The sequence below is a fragment of the Lynx canadensis genome, chromosome B4, assembly GCF_007474595.2.
Source record: "Lynx canadensis isolate LIC74 chromosome B4, mLynCan4.pri.v2, whole genome shotgun sequence".
Taxonomy (NCBI): domain Eukaryota; kingdom Metazoa; phylum Chordata; class Mammalia; order Carnivora; family Felidae; genus Lynx; species Lynx canadensis.
Window position 1 is genome coordinate 83,464,147 of NC_044309.1, and position 19,399 is coordinate 83,483,545.

General features: G+C 42.2%; 1 protein-coding gene across 5 annotated transcripts in view; it reads left to right on the plus strand.

The window, feature by feature from the left end:
- Nucleotides 1–12,180: 12,180 nt before the first annotated feature.
- Nucleotides 12,181–19,399, plus strand: part of OS9 (OS9 endoplasmic reticulum lectin) — a 31,382-nt gene continuing 24,163 nt past the window's right edge. For all 5 annotated transcript variants that reach the window (XM_030323054.1, XM_030323056.1, XM_030323057.1 and 2 more), the window contains exons 1-5: nt 12,181–12,372; nt 12,786–12,962; nt 13,830–13,893; nt 14,024–14,100; nt 14,287–14,385. In XM_030323054.1, the coding sequence (XP_030178914.1) occupies nt 12,211–12,372; nt 12,786–12,962; nt 13,830–13,893; nt 14,024–14,100; nt 14,287–14,385 (579 nt within the window). In that variant the 5' untranslated portion in view covers nt 12,181–12,210. The remainder of the gene's footprint in view (nt 12,373–12,785; nt 12,963–13,829; nt 13,894–14,023; nt 14,101–14,286; nt 14,386–19,399) is intronic.

Sequence of the window (19,399 nt, forward strand, 5' to 3'; positions counted from 1 at the left end):
AGATCCCTTTTTTTAAAAAAGTGGGGAGGTGCCTGACTGGCTCAGTTAGTATAATGTACAACTCTTGATCTTGGGGTTGTGAGTCTGAGCCCCATATTGGATGTAGAGATTACTTAAAAATAAAATCTTAAGGGTCACCTGGGTGGCTCAACTGATTTGATTTCAGCTCAGGTCATGATCTCATGGCTTGTGGGTTCAAGCCCTGAGTCCCTGCTTGGGACAAGCCCCAGAGCCTGCTTGGGATTCTCTCTCTCTTCATCTCTCTCTGCTCCTCCCTTGCTTGTGTGCTCTCTCTCCCTCTCTCAAAATAAATCGATAAACTTCAAAAATTGTTGAGAGAGACAGAGTGCAAGTGCGGGAGAGTCAGAGAGAGGAAGACACAGAATCCAAAGCAGGCTCCAGGCTCTGAGCTGTCAGCACAGAGCCTGACTCGGCACTCGAACTCATGAATCACGAGATCACGACCTGAGCTGAAGTCAGAGGTTTAACTGACTGAGTCACCCAGGTGCCCCTAAAAATATTAAAAAAAATTTTTTTTTCAACGTTTATTTATTTTTGGGACAGAGAGAGACAGAGCATGAACGGGGGAGGGGCAGAGAGAGAGGGAGACACAGAATCGGAAACAGGCTCCAGGCTCTGAGCAGTCAGCACAGAGCCCGACGCGGGGCTCGAACTCACGGACCGCGAGATCGTGACCTGGCTGAAGTCGGACGCTTAACCGACTGCGCCACCCAGGCGCCCCTAAAAATATTTTAAAGAAGAGTTCTGAGGGGCACCTGGTGGCTCAGTTGGTTAAGCATTCGACTCTTGATTTCAGCTCAGGTCATGATCTCAGTTTGTGGGAATGAGCACCATGTCGGGCCTCTGCACTGACAGCACAGAGCCTACTTGGGATTCCGTCTCTCCCTCTCTCTGCCCCTCCCCTGCTTGTGCTCTCTCTTTCTCTTAAAATAAATAAACTTAAAAAAAAGAGTTTTTATTGTGTTAACAATGTATTGTGCATGTATTGAACTCGTTTGTTTCCACCATTCATACTACGTACACACAGAGAGAAAGAATCGTGAAAGGTGCCAAAGTTATTATTGATTTTGTTAGTAGCAAAGGTCTCTTTTAGCTGGCATCCAGTAATGGATAAAATGAAATCTATTGCTTAAGTGGATTGATGAGTGTACAAAGTGTGGTGTTCGGTTATCTTGTACTTAAGGGGAAATAAGTCAGTCTTTTTAATAAGCTGAAACAGAAAGCACTGATGATGGTGATGAAAGTGCTCTGAAAGTGGAATTTAAAGGTCATGATAGTTGATTTGATTGGTTTTTGAGGCAAGGGCAACTTCATAGCTTAAAGGTTACTGAAGAGGGTGCTTTAGCTGATACTGAAGCCACCGAAAAGTTCCCAGAAGAACTGAAGAAAATAATTACAGAAGGCAGTTATTTGTATAAGCAAGTGTTTAACTGAGACAAATGCAATGTATAGGAAAAATTTGCTGAGTAAGACTTTTTTTAATATTTATTTTGGGGAGGGGGGAGTGGGGGAGGGGCAGAGAGAGAGGGAGACACAGAATCTGAAGCAGACTGCAGACTCCGAGCTGTCAGCACAGAACCCGACTCAGGATTTGAACTCACGAAATGCGAGATCATGACCCGAGCTGAGGTCGGGTGCCCAACCGACTGAGCTACCCAGGCACCCCAAGACATTTACTTCAATAGAAGAAATGCAGGCTAAGGGACACAGACATCAAAGAACAGGTTTGCCCTAAATGCCTATAATTAATAACACTTATGATGCTGTCGTTAGGCTTCTACTAGTGTACCGTTCAGAAAATCCTAGGGCACTAAAAGGCACTGACACTTTCTGTTGTGTTTCCTTCATATCGAAACAGTTGTAAAAAACAAGTGATGTTTTTTCTGAGTATATGAGTGGATACATTAGTCCTTTTGTTGAAATATACTGTAGAAAAAACAGCCTTGATAACTGGTGTCTTCTGATTGTTGGTAGTTGTGCTGCTCATCCACCTGGCATTGCTGAGTATGGTGGTAGCATTTGTGTTCTTATCACTGAATATGACATCACTGCTGCAACTGTGTGACCAAGCCCTGACACCACAATTAAGGCTTACTATAATATAATGCAAAGGGTGATGCATTTTACTGTAAATGCCATTGACAGAGAAGGCAACTCCGAAGCATCTTTATGAGAGATCTGGAGACTACAGTGTAAAGTTGGCAATTGCCAACCTCGGAGATGCTCTGGATAGGCCAATAGTCTCAATGAGAAATGGCATTTGGAGGAAACTGTGCACCAAAGCAGTAAATGATTTCAAAGGCTTCAACCCAACAATAAATATGGCAAGAGTGACTTTGGCTAAGGAAGTGGAGTTTGTGAAAGAAAGTTAATGAAGGTGATGTTGAAGAGTTTTTGGCATCCCCTGACCAAGAGCTGACAGGTGAAAAGCTGATGCAATTGCAAGAGGAAAGGATATCAATCCAAACTGAATACAATAGCAAATGGCCTGGAAGTGAAGTCATCCAGGAACAGAAAGTGAAGTGCTTGCGTGAGATTTGCACTATGATTGACAGCGCTGCAATAATTGCAGCAAAATATGTCTTTAATTTTGAAAGGAAATGTAGGTTTAGGGCAGGTTTGTAGGTTTATAGCAGGTTGAGTGCCTACAAATAAATATATGATACAAAAATGTGTGAGGCTAAGCGGTTAAGCATATAGTCATATTTCAAACCTTCCATTATCAGCCACATCTATCACAGCAGGTGACAAACCTTGACCTTTGACATTGAGGCAGATAGACATAGAAGGTGTAGACGTTAATAACCTGCCTGCCCCGATGGATTCAGACAACGATGAGATATTCATAGATGAATCTCTTTCTCTCTCTCCTACACCCTAGGCTCCTGTACCTTCTGCCACCCTACCCTCCAATGAATGACTTAGCCATGATCACCCCCTCTCAGTTTCCATTGTGCTTGCCATCTTCCTAATTCTCATAAGTGAACCTACACTGCACATACATTATTTCTACTTTATACAGGCTGTGTATTTATCATACCATTCCTGCTTTTGCTATATTTTTGTGTTATTTTAGGTTTTATGTGTTATTTGGTATGATTTGGTAGGTTATTTTGGGGGGCTGGGAACATTCAGAAAGTTTTCCATATAAACTAATGGTAATTGCTTCTTCAGTTTACACTGCTTTGGCTTATGAAAAGTTTATAGGAACACTCTACTTTCAGATAGCAGGGAAACCTGCATAGAGTTTCAGGTTGTTTTTTTTTAATGTTTATTTATTTTTGAGAGAGACAGAGCACAAGCAGGGGAGGAGCAGAGAGGGAAACACAGAATCTGAAGGAGGCTCCAGGCTCTGAGCTGTTAGCACAGAACCCAAAATGGAGCTTGAACTCACGAACTGCAAGATCACGACTTGAGCTGAAGTCGGATGCTTAACCAACTGAGCCACCCAGGAACCCCTAGAGTTTCAGTTTTATAAGATGAGAAGGGTTTATGCGATCGAAGGTGGGGATGGCTGCACAACAATGTGAATGTATTTAATGTCATCAAATGGTTAAGATGGTAAATTTCGTATTATGTGTATTTTAACACAACAAAAAAAAGAAGAAAGTCAACTGCTTGCCTTCACACCAGGCAATGAACAAGTGATATTTAAAATTAAAAACACAGTGCCATTATATTACCACTCCCTAAAGTGAAATACTTAGGTATAAATGGAACAAAATGTGTATAATATCCTATAGAGGAAAATTATAAAACTCTGATGAAAGAAATCATTGAAAAGGAGATAAATGGAGAGATAGTCCATGTTCATGGACAAGAAAGCTCGATATTGTCAAGATGTCAGTTCTTCCTAATGTGATCTATAGATTGAATACAATCCTGCTCCAAATATGAGCAATTATTATTTTGTGGATATTGACAAACTGATACTAAAATTTATATGGAGAAACAAAAGACCAGAACAGCTAGCACAATATTGGAGTAGAAGAACATAGAGGATTAACACTACTTGACTTCAAGATATTCTGTAAAATGACAATAATCAAAACACAGTTATAGGGGCACCTGGGTGGCTCAGTCTGTTAAGTGTCCAACTTTGGCTCAGGTCATCATCTCACGGCTCGTGAGTCTGAGCCCCACATTAGGCTCTGCTGACAGCTAGAGCCTGGAGCCTGTTTTGGATTCTGTGTCTCCCTCTTTTTCTGCCCCTCCCCCACTCACACACTGTCTCTCTCCAAAATAAACATTAAAAAAAAATGGTTGTATTGGAGAAAGAATAAATAAATAGGTCAATGGAACAGAATAGAAAGCCCAGAAATAGACCTAAATAAATATGCTAAACTGATCTTTGACAAGGAGCAAAGGTAATACAATGGAGAAAATTTAGTCTTTTCAACAAATGGTACCAAAACAACTGGACATCCATATGCAAAAAAAAAAAAAGAACCTGGACATAGATCTTCTGTCCTTCATAAATTTTAACTCAAAATGGATCACAAACCTAGATGTAAAGTGTAAAACGATAGACTCCTAAAAAATAACATAGGAGAAAATCCAGGTGACCTTGGGTATAGCAATAACTTTTTAGATACAACACCATCAATGAAAGATAATTGTAAGCTAGAATTCATTTAAAATTACAAACTTATGCTCTTTGGGGTGCCTGGGTGGCCCAGGTCATGATCTCATGGTTCACAAGTTAGAGCCACACATCGGGCTCTCTGCTGTCAGTGAAAAGTCTGCTTCAGATCCTCTGTCTCTCTCTGCCCCTCTCCAGCTTGCACTCTCCCCTCTCTCAAAAATTAATAAACATTAAAAAATTTTTAATAAAAAATTATGCTCTTTGAAAGACAATGTCAAGAGAATAAGAAGTCAGCCATAGACTGGGAGAAGAATTTGCAGAAGACCTATCTGATAAAGGGAGGTTATCCAAAATATACAAAGAACCCTTAAATTCAACCATAAGAAACAAACAACCCGATTAAAAATTGGGAAAAGGACATGATCAGACACTCACCAAAGAAGATACATGGGTGGCAAATAAGCATATGAAAAAATACTCCATGTCAGAGGTCATTACAGAATTGCAAATTAAAACAGCAGTCAGATATCACTACAAACCTATTACAATAGCCCAAATCCAGAGCACTATCAACTCCATATGCCAGCGAGGAACAACGGGCATTCTCATCCATTGCTGGTTGGGGTGCAAAGTTGTATAGCCACTTTGGAAGACAGTTTGGTGGATCCTTACAAAGTTAAACATCTTCTTACCATACAATCCAGCATTTGCCCTCCTTGCTATTTATAAAAATGAATTGAAAATTTTTGTGTGCACAAAACCAGCACACGGATGTTTATAGCAGCTTTGTTCATAACTGCCAGAACCTGGAAGTCACCAAGGTGTCCTTCAGTAAGTGAACAGATAAATAAACCGTGGTACATCCAGGCATGGAATATTATTGAGGAGTAAGAAAAAGGAACTATCAAGTCACGAGAAGACCTGGAGAAAGTGTAAGTGCATATGACTGATCTGAAAAGGCTACACACTGTATGATTCCAACCATATGACATTGTGGAAAAGGCATACTGTGGAAACAATAAAAAGATCAGTATTTACCAGGAGTTAAGAAGGAAGAAGGGATGAATAAAATGATCACAGAGGACTTTTGTGGCAGTGAATCCATTCTGCGTAAGACTATTAATGGCAAATTTGTGTCATCATACATTTGTCAAAACTCAGAATTCACAACACAAAGAGTGAATACTAATGTAACTTTTTAGATACAACACCATCAATGAAAGAAATAATTATAAGCTAGAATTCATTAAATGAAGTTCTGTGAACTTTGATGACGATGTGTCAGAATAGGTTCATTGATTATAACAAGAGTTCCACTCAGTGTGGAATGTTGATAGTAGGAGAGGCTGTTCATGTGTGAGAACAGGTGTTATATGGGAACTCTCTGTACTTCATGCTCAATTTTTTGGTGAACCTAAAACTGCTCTGAAAAATAAAGTCTATTTTAAAAAAATAAAATGTTCTTCAGAATTGCAGCTCCAGTATCACTGTGATATATAGAAGGGTTGATGTATCGCTTCTCGGCCTTTTGGCTAAGGTCAAGTGTAGATGGGTTGATGTGAAGCTTGGAAGACATAGTTTGATAAGCAGCACTTTCTCTTTAAAAGCATCCAGAGTGTGGGTTACCTGGCGTATGCATTTTCAAAACTCATTGACCTACAACATATAAGGCCTGTGCGTGTAAATTTTACCACAGTAAAAATAAAATTAGACGAAAAGCAGTCAGAGAGACAGATTATCTTCAAAGGAGCAGCAGTTAGACTGAAAACTGACTTCTCAATGGCAATAAAAGCCAGAACACCCTATAGATGTTATCTTCAGATGAAAGAAAATAACTTCCACTGGGAATGTTACGGCTAGTGAAAATTTATTTCAATAATAAGGGCAAAATATAAATATTTTCAAAACAAACAAACAAAAAACCCAGGAGGTTTGCAATCAGCAGGCTGTCATTAAGGAAAATCCTAAAAGATGTACTTCAGGCAAAAGGACAAGAATTCTAGATGGAAGGTCTGAGATGTAAGAAGGAATGAAATGGAGAATAGGTAAAAATCTTGCATGATTGGGGCGCCTGGGTGGCTTAGTGGGTTGAGTGTCTGACTTTGGCTCAGGTCATGATCTCACAGTTCATGAGTTCGAGCCCCGAGTCAGGCTTTGTGCTGATAGCATCCAGCTCTGTATCTCCCTCTCTCTCTCTGCCCCTCCCCTGTCATGCTCTCTCTCTCTTAAAAACCAAATAAACATTAAAAATTTTTTAAAAAAATCTTGCATGATCATTGGCAGTAAAAAACATACTAATGTCTTCTGGGAGTTTAATAACTATTAAGATAGAATGAGGGGCGCCTAGGTAGCTCAGTCAGTTAAGCATCCGACTCTTGATTTCAGCTCAGGTCATGAACTCACGGTTGGTGAGTTCGAGTCTTGCATCGGGCTCTGTGCTGACAGCATGGAGCCTGCTTGGGATTATCTCTTCCTCTCTCTCTACCCCTCCCCTGCTCACAGCATGGAGCCTGCTTGGGATTATCTCTTCCTCTCTCTCTACCTCTCCCCTGCTCACACATACCCTCTCTCTCTCAAAATAAAGAAACAAACATTTAAAAAAAAAAGATAGAACAAAAACACACCAAAATAATAACGTACACATTGGGAGGTCAATGACTAAAATTAAATTGTTCTAGATCTGCTGTTTTTCTTTAATGTTACTCAATTTCACTGTGATATGTCTGTGTGTAGACTGGTTTTCATTTATTCTGCTTGAAATTCATTTGGCATCTTGAATCTGTAGGTTTGTATCTTTCATTAGTTCTTGAAAACACTTGACCTTTATCTTCATTTCATTCTCTTTTACTCCTTTTTAAACTTTTATCTATGTATCTCTCTATGTCTGTCTATCTATCTATCTATCTATCTATATCCCACAACCCTGGGGTCATGACCTGAGTCGAAATCAAGAGTGGGATGCTCAAGCAACTGAGCCACCCAGGCACCCCTCTTTTACTCCGTCTCCAACTCCGATTCGTTATGTATCTCACTTTACTCTCTATATGTCTTATTTTCTCTTTCATATTCCTTTCCTTGTTCCTCTGTATTTCATTCTGGATAAATTGTTACAATGTATTTTCTAGTTCATTAATTCTGTCTTCAGCCAAATCTAAACTGCTTTTTAAGTGTTCTAAAAGAAAATTTAAATGAAAAATTTTAAATTCAATCAAAAGTAAACTATAATGAATCTCCAGGTATTTATCATCTTGCTTCAACTATTATAAAATATAGGTTCCATGTATACCCCCACAATTTATTCCAGACTACCACAATGCTCTCACTCAAAAATAAATAAAACACATTAAAAAATAGAAAAAGAAACTCTATTTAAATATGTTACATCATTTTTATAGTTTCCTGTTTTCTAATGTATTTTCAATTTTCTCTTTTATTTCTTTAAGTAGAGTAAGCATAATTATTTTATAATCTGTGTCAGATGATTACAATCTCTGAAGTCTTTAGGGCATTTTTTTCATTGTCTTCTACCATACAGTGTGGATGAGTTGGTACGCCTAACACTGTTCTGATTTTTGATCCTTGTATACAACTTGTTCTTTCTCTCTGGAAGCTTTTAGGATTATTTCTCCGTGTCCAATGTTCTGAAATTCTATATTGGTATGTCTTGGTGTGGGCCTGGCTTATCTTGCTGGGCAGTGTGCCCTTACAATTTAGAGACTCAGTTGTTCATTTCAGGGGAATACTTTTGAATAATTGCTTTAATTGTTTCTTGCTTTCTGATTCTTTGTTCTCTTTCTACAACTGTCATGATTCTTGGGGCGCCTGGGTGGCTCAGTCGGTTAAGCCTCCCACTTTGGCTCAGGTCATTATCTCACAGTTTGTGGCTTTGAGCCCCACATCGGGCTCTGTGCTGACAGTACGGAGCGTGGAGCCTGCTGCAGATTCCATTCTCCCTCTCTCTCTCTGCCCCTCCCCTGCTCTCACTCTGTCTCTCTCAAAAAATAAATAAACATTAAAAAATTAAATTAGCAGAACTCTCATGATTCAGATATTCAACCTTCTGGACTGGTCTTCTAATTTTTATTAAGGATTATTCTCCTTAAGTAGAGCAAATTTGATGGGAATGCAAGTTGGTGCAGCCACTCTGGAAAACAGCATGGAGGTTCCTCAAAAAACTAAAAATAGAACTACCCTACGACTCAGCAATTGCACTACTAGGCATTTATCCATGGGATACAGGTGTGCTGTTTCGAAGGGACGCATGCACCCCCATGTTTATAGCAGCACTATCAACAATAGCCAAAGTATGGAAAGAGCCCAAATGTCCATCGATGGATGAATAGATAAAGAAAATGTGGTATATATATACAATGGAGTATTACTCGGCAATCAAAAAGAATGAAATCTTGCCATTTGCAACACATGGATGGAACTGGAGGGTATTATGCTAAGTGAAATTAGTCAGTCAGAAAGACAAAAATCATATGACTTCACTCATATGAGGACTTTAAGAGACAAAACAGATGAACATAAGGGAAGGGAAACAAAAATAATATAAAAACAGGGAGGGGGACAAAACAGAAGAGACTCTTAAATGTGGAGAACAAACAGAGGGTTACTGGAGGTGTTGTGGGAGGGGGGATGGGCTAAATGGGTAAGGGGCATTAAGGAATCTACTCCTGAAATCATTGTTGCACTATATGCTAACTAATTTGGATGCAAATTTTAAAAAATAAAAAATAAAATTTAAAAAAAAGTAGAGCAAAATTGATTTTCAATTTTATCCTCCAGTCTTTCTACTGAATTTTTATTTTTGCTATCCAGGTTTTGATTTCCAAGAGCTCTTTTTGATTATCTTATTAGTAGTTACTTTCTAAATAGCTTCCTGTTGTTATTTTATGGATGCAATATAGTATCTCTCTGAGAATATTAAGGATGGAATTTTGATTTAAAATTTTCTTCTCCCTTGCAACTTGTTTCTTCTAAATTGCTTTCCTTTCTTCTTATTTTGGTTTCTTTCCTGCATGTTACAGGATTTCCTTAAATGTCTAATGGTGTTTGGCTGCCTGCTTATAGTTTACAGTGAAGATATTAAAAAGCTGATTGGAAAGACAGTGGGAAAGTTAGGACGTGTAGGCCAAAGGCTTAACTGTAGGATTCTTTCGTCTATTTCGTTAAGAGAACCTTGATGAGAGTATCTTTGGGATTTCTTTTTTGGAATGGTCAGACTCCCCACAGGAGTTTTATTTAACTTTGTTTAGAAATCAATTTCTCAGGTTGCTAAGCCAGTTACCATTCCTCCACTTATTTTCTACCTTCTGAAATGTTGCTGCCGTTGTCTCCTTTCCCTTTCTCTTACCCAAGTCTTTTTTTTAAAGCTTATTTATTTATTTTTGAGAAAGAGAGAGAAAGCAGCAGGGAGAGAGAGAAAGAATGAGAGAGGGAATACCAAGCAGGCTCAGCACTGTCAGCACAGAGCCAGATTTGGGGCTGGAACTCACCAACCATGAGATTATGACCTGAGTCCGATGCTTAAGGACTGAGCCCCCCAGGCACCCCTCAACCCCCATCCTTTAACCAGAGGCCTTCACAATTTTTTAGGCTAATTTTATTGGAGGACAACTGTAGGATCATGTAGAAAGGTTTTGACACAGATTACAAGATTGCCCTGAAGTTTTATGTATACATGAAAAGAGGAATGTTTTTATATAATAATTGTGTTTTTTAAATTTATTTATTGTTTAATTTACATCCAAGTTAGTTAGCGTATAGTGCAACAATGATTTCAGGAGTAGATTCCTTAATGCCCCTTGCCCATTTAGCCCATCCCCCCACATACAATCCCTCCAGCAACCTTCTGTTTGTTCTCTATATTTAAGAGTCTCTTCTGTTTTGTCCCCCTCCTTGTTTTTATATTCTTTTTGCTTCCCTTCCCTTATGTTCATCTGTTTTGTACCTTAAATTCCTCACATGAGTGAAGTCATATGATATTTGTTTTTCTCTGACTGACTAATTTTGCTTAGCATGATATCCTCTAGTTCCATCTACATAGTTGCAAATGGTAAGATTTCATTCTTTTTGATTGCCAAGTAATACTCCATTATACACCTAATATATATAAATATATACGTACCAGATCTTCTTTATCCATTCATCCATTGATGGACATTTGGGCTCTTTCCATACTTTGGCTATTGTCGATAGCGCTGCTATAAATATTGGGGTGCATGTGCCCATTTGAAATAGCACACCTGTATCCCTTGGATAAACACCTAGTAGTGCAATTGCTGGGTCGTAGGGTAGTTCTATTTTTAATTTTTTGAGGAACCTCCATACTGTTTTCCAGAGTGGCTGCATGAGTTGGCATTCCCACCAGCAGTGCAAAAGAGATACTCTTTCTCCGCATCCTTGCCAATATCTGTTGTTGCCTGAGTTGTTAACGTTAGCCATTCTGCAGGTGTGAGGTATTATCTCAATATGGCTTTTCCCTAATGATGAGTGATGTTGAGCATTTTTTCATGTGTCTGTTCACCATCTGGATGTCTTCTTTGGAGAAGTGTCTATTCATGTCTTTTGCCCCTTTCCTCACTTAGTTTTTGGGGTGTTGCGTTTGATAAATTCTTTATAGATTTTGGATAGTAACCTTTTATCTGATATGTCATGTGCAAACATCTTCTCCCATTTCATCGGTTGCTTTTTAGTTTTGCTGATTGTTTCTTTCGCTGTGCAGAAGCTTTTTGTTTTGATGAGGTCCCAAAGGTTCATTTTTGCTTTTGTTTCCCTTGCCTCCGGAGACATGTTGAGTAAGAAGTTGCTGTGGCTGAGGCCAAATAGGTTTTTGCCTGCTTTCTCCTCTAAGATTTTGATAGCTTCCTGTCTTACATTTAGGTCTTTCATCCATTTTGAGTTGATTTTTGAGTATGGTGTAAGAAAGTGGTCCAAGTTCATTCTTCTGCACGTCGCTGTCCAGTTTTCCCAGCACCATTTGCTGAAGAGATTGTCTATATTCCATTGGCTACTCTTTCTTGCATTATCAAAGATTAGTTGGCCATACGTTTGTTGGGTCCATTTCTGGGTTCTCTATTATGTTCCATTGATCTTAACGTCTGTTTTTGTGCCAAATAATAATTATTTTGCAACAAGTATTAAGTAACTTTCAGGCGTATTGCATGCACCACCCATCGGTCTCAATCCTCCACCTGGCGGGAGCAGTCTACAATGCAAGAAACCACTTAAAAAAAAAAAAAAAAAGAAAAAGAGATGCGCGTGACACCTGGAAGAAGACAGAAAGATTGCTTCAAAGGGCCCGGGCGTTAGACCTCACCTCTCTGGAACTGGGGGTGGGGGGGGTGGGGGTGGGAGGAGGTCTGAGCTCCTCGATGATTGGTTGGCATCTCTGACCAATCAGGAGCAGTGAGTGGTTTTGCTTATCATCGTGATCCACCTCCCGGAGGGTTTTGGAGCCACGTTTACAAATGGGAATTGGGTAGGTAAGAGGGACAGAACATTCAACCAATGAGACCTTTCGGCGTTCGTGGGCGGGGTGAGGCCGCTGCCAGGTTTAGGGCGGAAGGAGCTGCCCCGAGTAAGAAGGTGAACGAAAGATGGCGGCGGAAACGCTGCTGTCCAGCCTGTTGGGGCTGCTACTTCTGGGGCTCCTGTTACCCGCAACTCTGGCCGGCGGTGTCGGAAGCCTGAATCTAGAGGAACTGAGTGAGATGCGTTATGGGATCGAGATCCTGCCGTTGCCTGTCATGGGAGGGCAGGTGTGGAGGCGTGGAAGGGCGAGGATCTGGGGCAAGGGGAAGGGGGGAAAGATAGAGGAAGAAGGGCCGCTGTGGAGTCTGCATAGGGCGCCTAAGAAGAATCGGGAGGAGTAGGTAGGGGTTTTACGATGACTCCTAAGGACCGTAGACGGAGACCCATTCCCCTGGGGCTAGGGACTGGGAGGGGTGGGGCTTCCCGCTGTCAGCTTCGGTTCCAGATAGAAGCACCCAGACTCCTCCCGGGAGAGAAGTGCGAGTGCTCGTTCCCCTCAGCCTCCAAACACAGCTGGAAGACTTGTGGCTCATTCTGACTTGACTGGGCTCTTCCCCAGGATCCGAAGAGGGATCTCGTTGTTCTCTCTGATCCCAGCCAATCTTTGCCTCCCTGCCCCCCGAACCTCCGTCTTTCCCAGAGCCAAGCTTCGGACGTGGTGATTGTCTCCTCTAAGTACAAACAGCGCTATGAATGTCGCCTGCCAGCTGGAGCTATTCACTTCCAGCGTGAAAGGGAGGAGGAGGCACCTGCTTACCGAGGGCCTGGGATCCCTGAGCTGTTGAGCCCAATGAAAGATGCTCCTTGCTTGCTGAAGGTGAAAGGGGCTGGGAAGAATGGAATGAGGGCTTGGGAACTAGCTATCTATCTGGGAACCGGAGTGCCCATGAATGGGGAGGGACGAGAGGACCTATGGGGGTTAAAAAGGCCATTGGACAAGTAGACATATTGTACAGAAGCAAAGAATCCTGCAACCACTGATGACACTTTGCTGAGTGTAGAGGAGGGTTAGGACAGAAGACCTCAGAGTGATGGTTAAGCCAAGATTGAGGTGCCTAAAGAGGGTCACTGTAGGGTAGGAGGGACATTCTCCTAGAGAAGCCTTCCTGGTAAAGTCACCCCCTGCCCCCGTCACTTTCTGCCGGTGTCCTATTTTATTTTCATCATGGCATTTTTCATGATCTGAAATCATCTTATTAACTGAATCATCAGCTTATTTATTTATTTTTTTTAGTCTGAGTCCCAGCACTGGAATATGAGTCCATGAGGTCAGAGAATTTATCTTGTTCACAGTTGTATCCCCGGTGGCTAGAACAGCACAAGGAATGTTGTAGAAGTTCAATTAATATTTGAATGTTCAAATTTTCCTGGTCCAGGTGCTTCAAGGATACCATGATTTCTTATCTTTATAAAAGGCGAAGAAGGATTTAAAAAAAAAAAATCTTTAAAAAGGGAGGCGTGGAAAGACCACAGGTGAAAAACATACTTTAGAGGCATTTCTCCCAGTCACAGAAGGAAAGCAGCCCTTCCTCATCACTGAGAATCTGGAGAATTGAGTATGGAAGCAGAGGGGATGAGAAGTAGATGAGAGGTTTTGTGTCTTGGAGCTAGGAGAGATTCAGGTTCCAAGCAGAGACATCTGCACGCTATCCCCTTGATTGTTCTTTTTTTTTTTAATTGTCAGACCAAGGACTGGTGGACATATGAATTCTGTTACGGACGCCACATCCAGCAGTACCACATGGAAGGTGACTCATGCCTACATTTTCCCTAAGCCCTCAGCAACACTTCATAGAAGGTGACCTGCCTCCCCAGTCCCCTTCCCTCTTAGTCCTCTTAGAAGGGAGTAACGGTGCTTCACTGTGGTTTCTCTTGTAGATTCAGAGATCAAAGGTGAAGTCCTCTATCTCGGCTACTACCAATCGGCCTTCGACTGGGATGATGAGACAGCCAAGGTGGCAGGAGTTTGGGGTTGGGAGAGAAAGGGGTCCTGGCTGTAGACTCAGAGCCCTAACGAGAAGGGGAGGGTCAGGATTAGCTGACATGTTGCTTGGGGCTCGGTGGCCATTAGGACAAAGTGCCATTTTTTCTCTTTGCTGTCTTTCTTCTGCCCCCGCCCTCCCTCTTGATGTCCTCCCCAGGCCTCCAAGCAGCATCGTCTGAAACGCTACCACAGCCAGACCTATGGCAACGGGTCCAAGTGCGACCTTAATGGGAGGCCACGGGAGGCCGAGGTTCGGGTGAGTCTTAAGAGAGGGAAGTTGACACTCCTTTAGTGACAATTCAGACTCTAAGGGAAGAGGGAAGGGTTGCATGTCATACTCAGGAAGGTCTCTTTCAGACCCAAGACTCTTAAGTTTAAGACTCATATTTCCAGCTGGTAGCTGGATGCCACTGCCTGGATAGTCCCGGGCACTTGAAGTCAACATTTCCTTCCCTCTGAACCACTAGCCACACTTATTCTTTTTCCCATGTTTCTTCTTCTGAGCGTTATTACTGACTCTTCCTTCTCCTTTACTTCGTCTTCCGTTCTTCATTTAATGACTCGTCAGTAAGGCTGTGCAGGTGTAAGCATTGGGCCCTGCTCTGGGGCTACAGTGCTGGGCAGACACACAGCCCCTGCCCTCAGGGGATGTACAGTCTAGACAGGAAGACATGTTAAAGAAGAATCACAGAAATGGGTCTGTGACTACAAACTGAGGAGTGGTGTGAAGGAAAGGAATCTAGTTCTCTCAGAGTAAATGACAAAGCCTATTCGTCCTATTTCTAGATTTCTCTGACCACTGGCTTCTTTCCTATGCTTGGTGCCTTCATCTCTCACCTGCATCATTGCCAACAGCCTCTTTTCGGATGCTCCCGATCTAGTGCTCCCTAACTGAGTTCAGGCAAGCAGGCAGATATATGGTGGGAAAGGTTCTTCGGGTGCTAACGTGTATTCGCAAACGTAAACACCTATAGAGATAAGAATCACACACCCGATGACACAAGAAGGATCTTTCTGTAATACAGACTTGCACATGCAGTTGTATGCTGGTAAATGTTGAGCATTCTGATGGCCAGGAGAGAGTGGGGGGGGCATGGAGGGGGGAGCCTTGATCTATAATGTTTACCAGTATCTGTGGTATAAGTAGTCTTACCGTGGCCAAATTCATGCTGTCACTGTGATGTCAACCATCTGGCAACATTCCTGAAAATTTTCCAGTTGGCTCTTGTGAACTGGTGTGAGCTGACTCCAACACACCCCTACGGCAAGTGTCACTTCTCTGTCCTGTCCTGGAAAACCTTCCGTGATTCTGCCTTGCACAAAGGCTAAGATCCAAATACTTCAGCACAGACTGAAGTGCCTGGGAGGTGATGGGAAGCCCTCGGGTTTGGGACATATTTTGAAGGTGGACCCAAGAAGATTTATTGATGGATTGGGCATGGGGTGGAGTCAAGTATGACTCTGGGGTTTTTGGCTTGAGCAAATGCAACAATGCAACTGTCATTTACTAGAATGGGAAGGGTTGGGTTTGGAGGGGAACCCAGGTTGATGGAGGTCACAATGACTCTAGACATCCAGTGGCGATGTCCAGTTGGTAGTTGGTTCTGTGATTCTGGAGTTCAGGGATGAGGTCTGGGCCGGAGATATAAATACTCGTTGTGTATCTGCCCCACTGGCCTTCTTTCTGTTCTTTGAATCAGTGGGTCTCATTGTTGCCTCTGCTGAAAGCTGTCTTCCTCCAGATCTTTGAGCGGTAGGCTCCACCCTGTCATTCAAGTTATATATCCCTGTACACCTCCACAGGTTAGCCCTGATGTTGGCACACAGAACACATGCAGCCTTCTGCCGCCATCTGGGTAAACACCTACAGGGTTTTATATTCTTCAAAGCATGTATCATTTCCTGAAATTATCTTATTTGTTGGAATTTAACGTCCCTGTCTGTCTACCCCAACTAGAATAAGCTCCAGGAAGGCAGGGACAATGTCTGTCTTCTTTTCTTTCTTCTTCTTTGTCTTTTCTTTCTTCTTCTTATTTTTGTTTGTTTGTCTTATTTCCTGCTGTATTCTTGGTGCCTGGAACAATGCCTGGCACCAAGTAGGTGCCCAGGAGTTATTTGTTGAATGACTGGAATGAATAATAAGCCGGTTCAAATGTCATCGATTTTATGTGAACTTTCTTGGCTAAGCCAGAAGGTGAGTTAGGTTTCTTCAGCGTTTCACATCCACATATCCATGTCCACATATATCCATGGCTTAGTCTATTTGGGCTGCTAGAACAAGATACCACAGGCTGAATGGCCTATAAACAGAAATTTTTTTCTTAACAATTCTGGAGTGTGGAAGTTAGAGATCAGAGTGCTAGTGTGGCCCAGGTCATAGACTTCTTGTTTATTCTCACATGGTGGAAGGGGCTAGGGAGCTCTGGGGAGCCTCTTTTATAAGAACTTTAATCCCATTCATGAAGGTTCTACCCTTACGACCTAAGCACCTCCTAAAGGTCCCACTTCCTAATATCATCACCTTGGGCATAGGATTTCAACATAAGACCTTTCGAGGGGCACAAACATTCAGACCATAGCAACCCACAAGCATCTACACACATACATAATTGATTATAAGCACTTACTTTATTATATTCTAATTATTTTTGTTATTTGCAGCTTCAGTAGGCCAAGAACTGAGGGCAAAGACTGCACTTTCCTCTTATCTATTGAACATATGCCCTGCACCAAGCCCTGTCATAGAAACTGGGGATGAAGTGGTGACTGAGAGACCTAGTCCTGCTCTCAGGAGACAGACATGAAATAAACAGCCATAGCAAGCAGGACAAAGTCTGACAGGTGAACTACATATCATGGGGGTGATAAGGGGGATGCACAATAAAGGAACTAGCCAAGTCTAGCTGAAGGAGAGGCTTCCTGGAGAATGTGACCTTTGAACTGAAAGTTGAAGGATGAGGAGCTAGTCCAGCAGCTGTAGAGGAGGGGTAGAGGGAAGAGGGCATTCCAAGTGGAAGGTCCGCTAAGTGCCATAGGCCTGGAGACAAGGGGCAGTTGATAGCTTTTCGCGGTGACTGGAGAGAATTGTGGGAAGGGAGTGTGGGAGGTGAGGCTGGGCAGCAATTAGGGGTCAGCGTGCAGGTCATGAAGCTCTGTAGCTATGTTGGGTTTGGACAATCCGAGAAATAAGGGGGAAGCTAATGAGATATCTTAAGGAGGATGATGACATATTCAGTTTTGGTTTTGAAAGCTCACTCTGGCTGGAATGTAGCAAATGATTGGGAGGCCAGTTAGGAAGTGGTTGCAGTGATCCAGGTGAGAAAAGAAGGTGGCCCAGGGATGAAGAAATGTGAATTTGGAGGGAGATTTAGGGGACAGAATCAATAGAGTAAGACTCATAGGTTTTTGGGTTGAGCATGGATAGATGGTGGTTCCTAAGTTAGGTAGAGTAGAAAGAAGAATAGGTTTGGTGAAGGAAAGTGATGATTCTGGTTTTGAGTATGATGATTTTGGTGGCTGCAGACATCCAAGTAGAGATTTCTGAGGAGACTGTTAGATCTGTGGGTTTGGAACTCAGGAGAGAGATCCGAATTGAACCCAGAAGGCTGGGAGTCATCAACATATTGGCTACAGTTGGAGTCTTGGTCTGGGTAAAATCCCCCCAAAGAAACAGTATATAGTGGAAAAGGTGGAACAGAACATTGAGGAAGCCATCATTGAAAGCATGGGTGGAAGGGGGCTTTGCCGAGAAGGGGCCAGAAAGGAGACTACAGTGACACATCTCAAAGAGGGGCTGGCCCAGGGCGTCAGTAGCATTTGAACCTTCAGGGAAGAGGAGGATTAAAAACTGCTTGTGGGTGGTCATGGGAATTATTATTTTAATAAAAGCAAAGCATTCACAAGGAAATAAGAACTCCGGCAGTAGTCATGGGAACCAGATGAAAATTTCTAAGTCCTCTACTCCCAGTCTCCCCTCACCAGTCCTTTGGTTGGACTTAATGACAGAGGTCACTGGTGAACTTTGCTACAGCAGTTTCTGTGGGGTGCTGAAGAGGAGATGAAGAAGTGGAAACCTTGGAAGAAGTCTCGATATGCAGGGGAGGGAAAAGGTGAGCACTAGTTGGAGGGGTTATAGGGTTGGAGAGGGTGTTCTTTCGCGTTTTAAATTGGGAGCATGTGTAAATGCTTTTGGGTGGACCTGATAGAAAGGAGAGATTGAGTTATAGCAGAAAGAAGGGGAAGAGAATGGGGCAGAGCTGGGATACAGAACACAGGAGAACAGTTACCCTGAGGAGAGGAGATCTAGGGTTGTAACTGGGAATGAAAGGGTGGTGTATTTGGTGGGGAGTCTGGAGGTGGTAGTGGCAGAAAGTTGAGGGCATTCCTGTCTGGCTGTTTCTCATTTTTTATTTTTATATTTTTTTGAAGTTTATTTGTTTTGAAAGAAAGAGAGAGCACACGTGGGTGGGGGAGGGGCAGAGAGAGGGAAAGAGAAAATCCCTAGCAGGTTCCTCACTGTCAGCTCAGAGCCTGACACGGGGCTCGAACTCACAAACCGTGAGATCATGACCTGAACCGAAATCAAGAGCCCAAAGCTCAACTGACTGAGCCACTCAGGCGCCCCTCATTTTTTAGTCCTTACATCCTGATAGACCACCCAAGTTTGTTGCCTTCATGATTGACTAAACCACGTTCCCCCTGCCTCCCCCCACCACCTTCCTGCCTCCAGGGCAAGCATAGTGAAGTCCTACCTTCCCAATGCCTCCTGGGTAGGAGCCGTGTGCATGGTGTTTGGTAAAATTGCGGTTTTTCCATGGGGTTTGGGAATGGTTAGCCATCTGGAATTAAGCAAATTTGGATCCCTATCTCAATTCTTATACTAAGTGAGATTTCACAGAGATCTCAGATTTTTTACTTTTTAATTTCTAATTGTGAAACATCTTGGACTTACAAAAATAATGTCATAGAGACCCATAAATCCACTGCCAAGTGAAACAGATGTTAACATTTTGCCATATTTGCATCAGAAAGGAATAACATGCTAATGAAAGATGTAGTTAAAGCCCACCTTCTCATTTCTTCTCTCTCCCTCCTCTCCAGAAACAACCACAACCATCTTCATGCTTGCTTTGTACTTTTATTAGTCATACATGTATCGTAGACACCATATATGTTTTGTGTTTTAAAATTATACATTAGTGGTATCAACTTGCTTTTTCGCTAATCACTGTTTGCCATTCTGTGGCATGACATGGAGATCTAGGTCAATG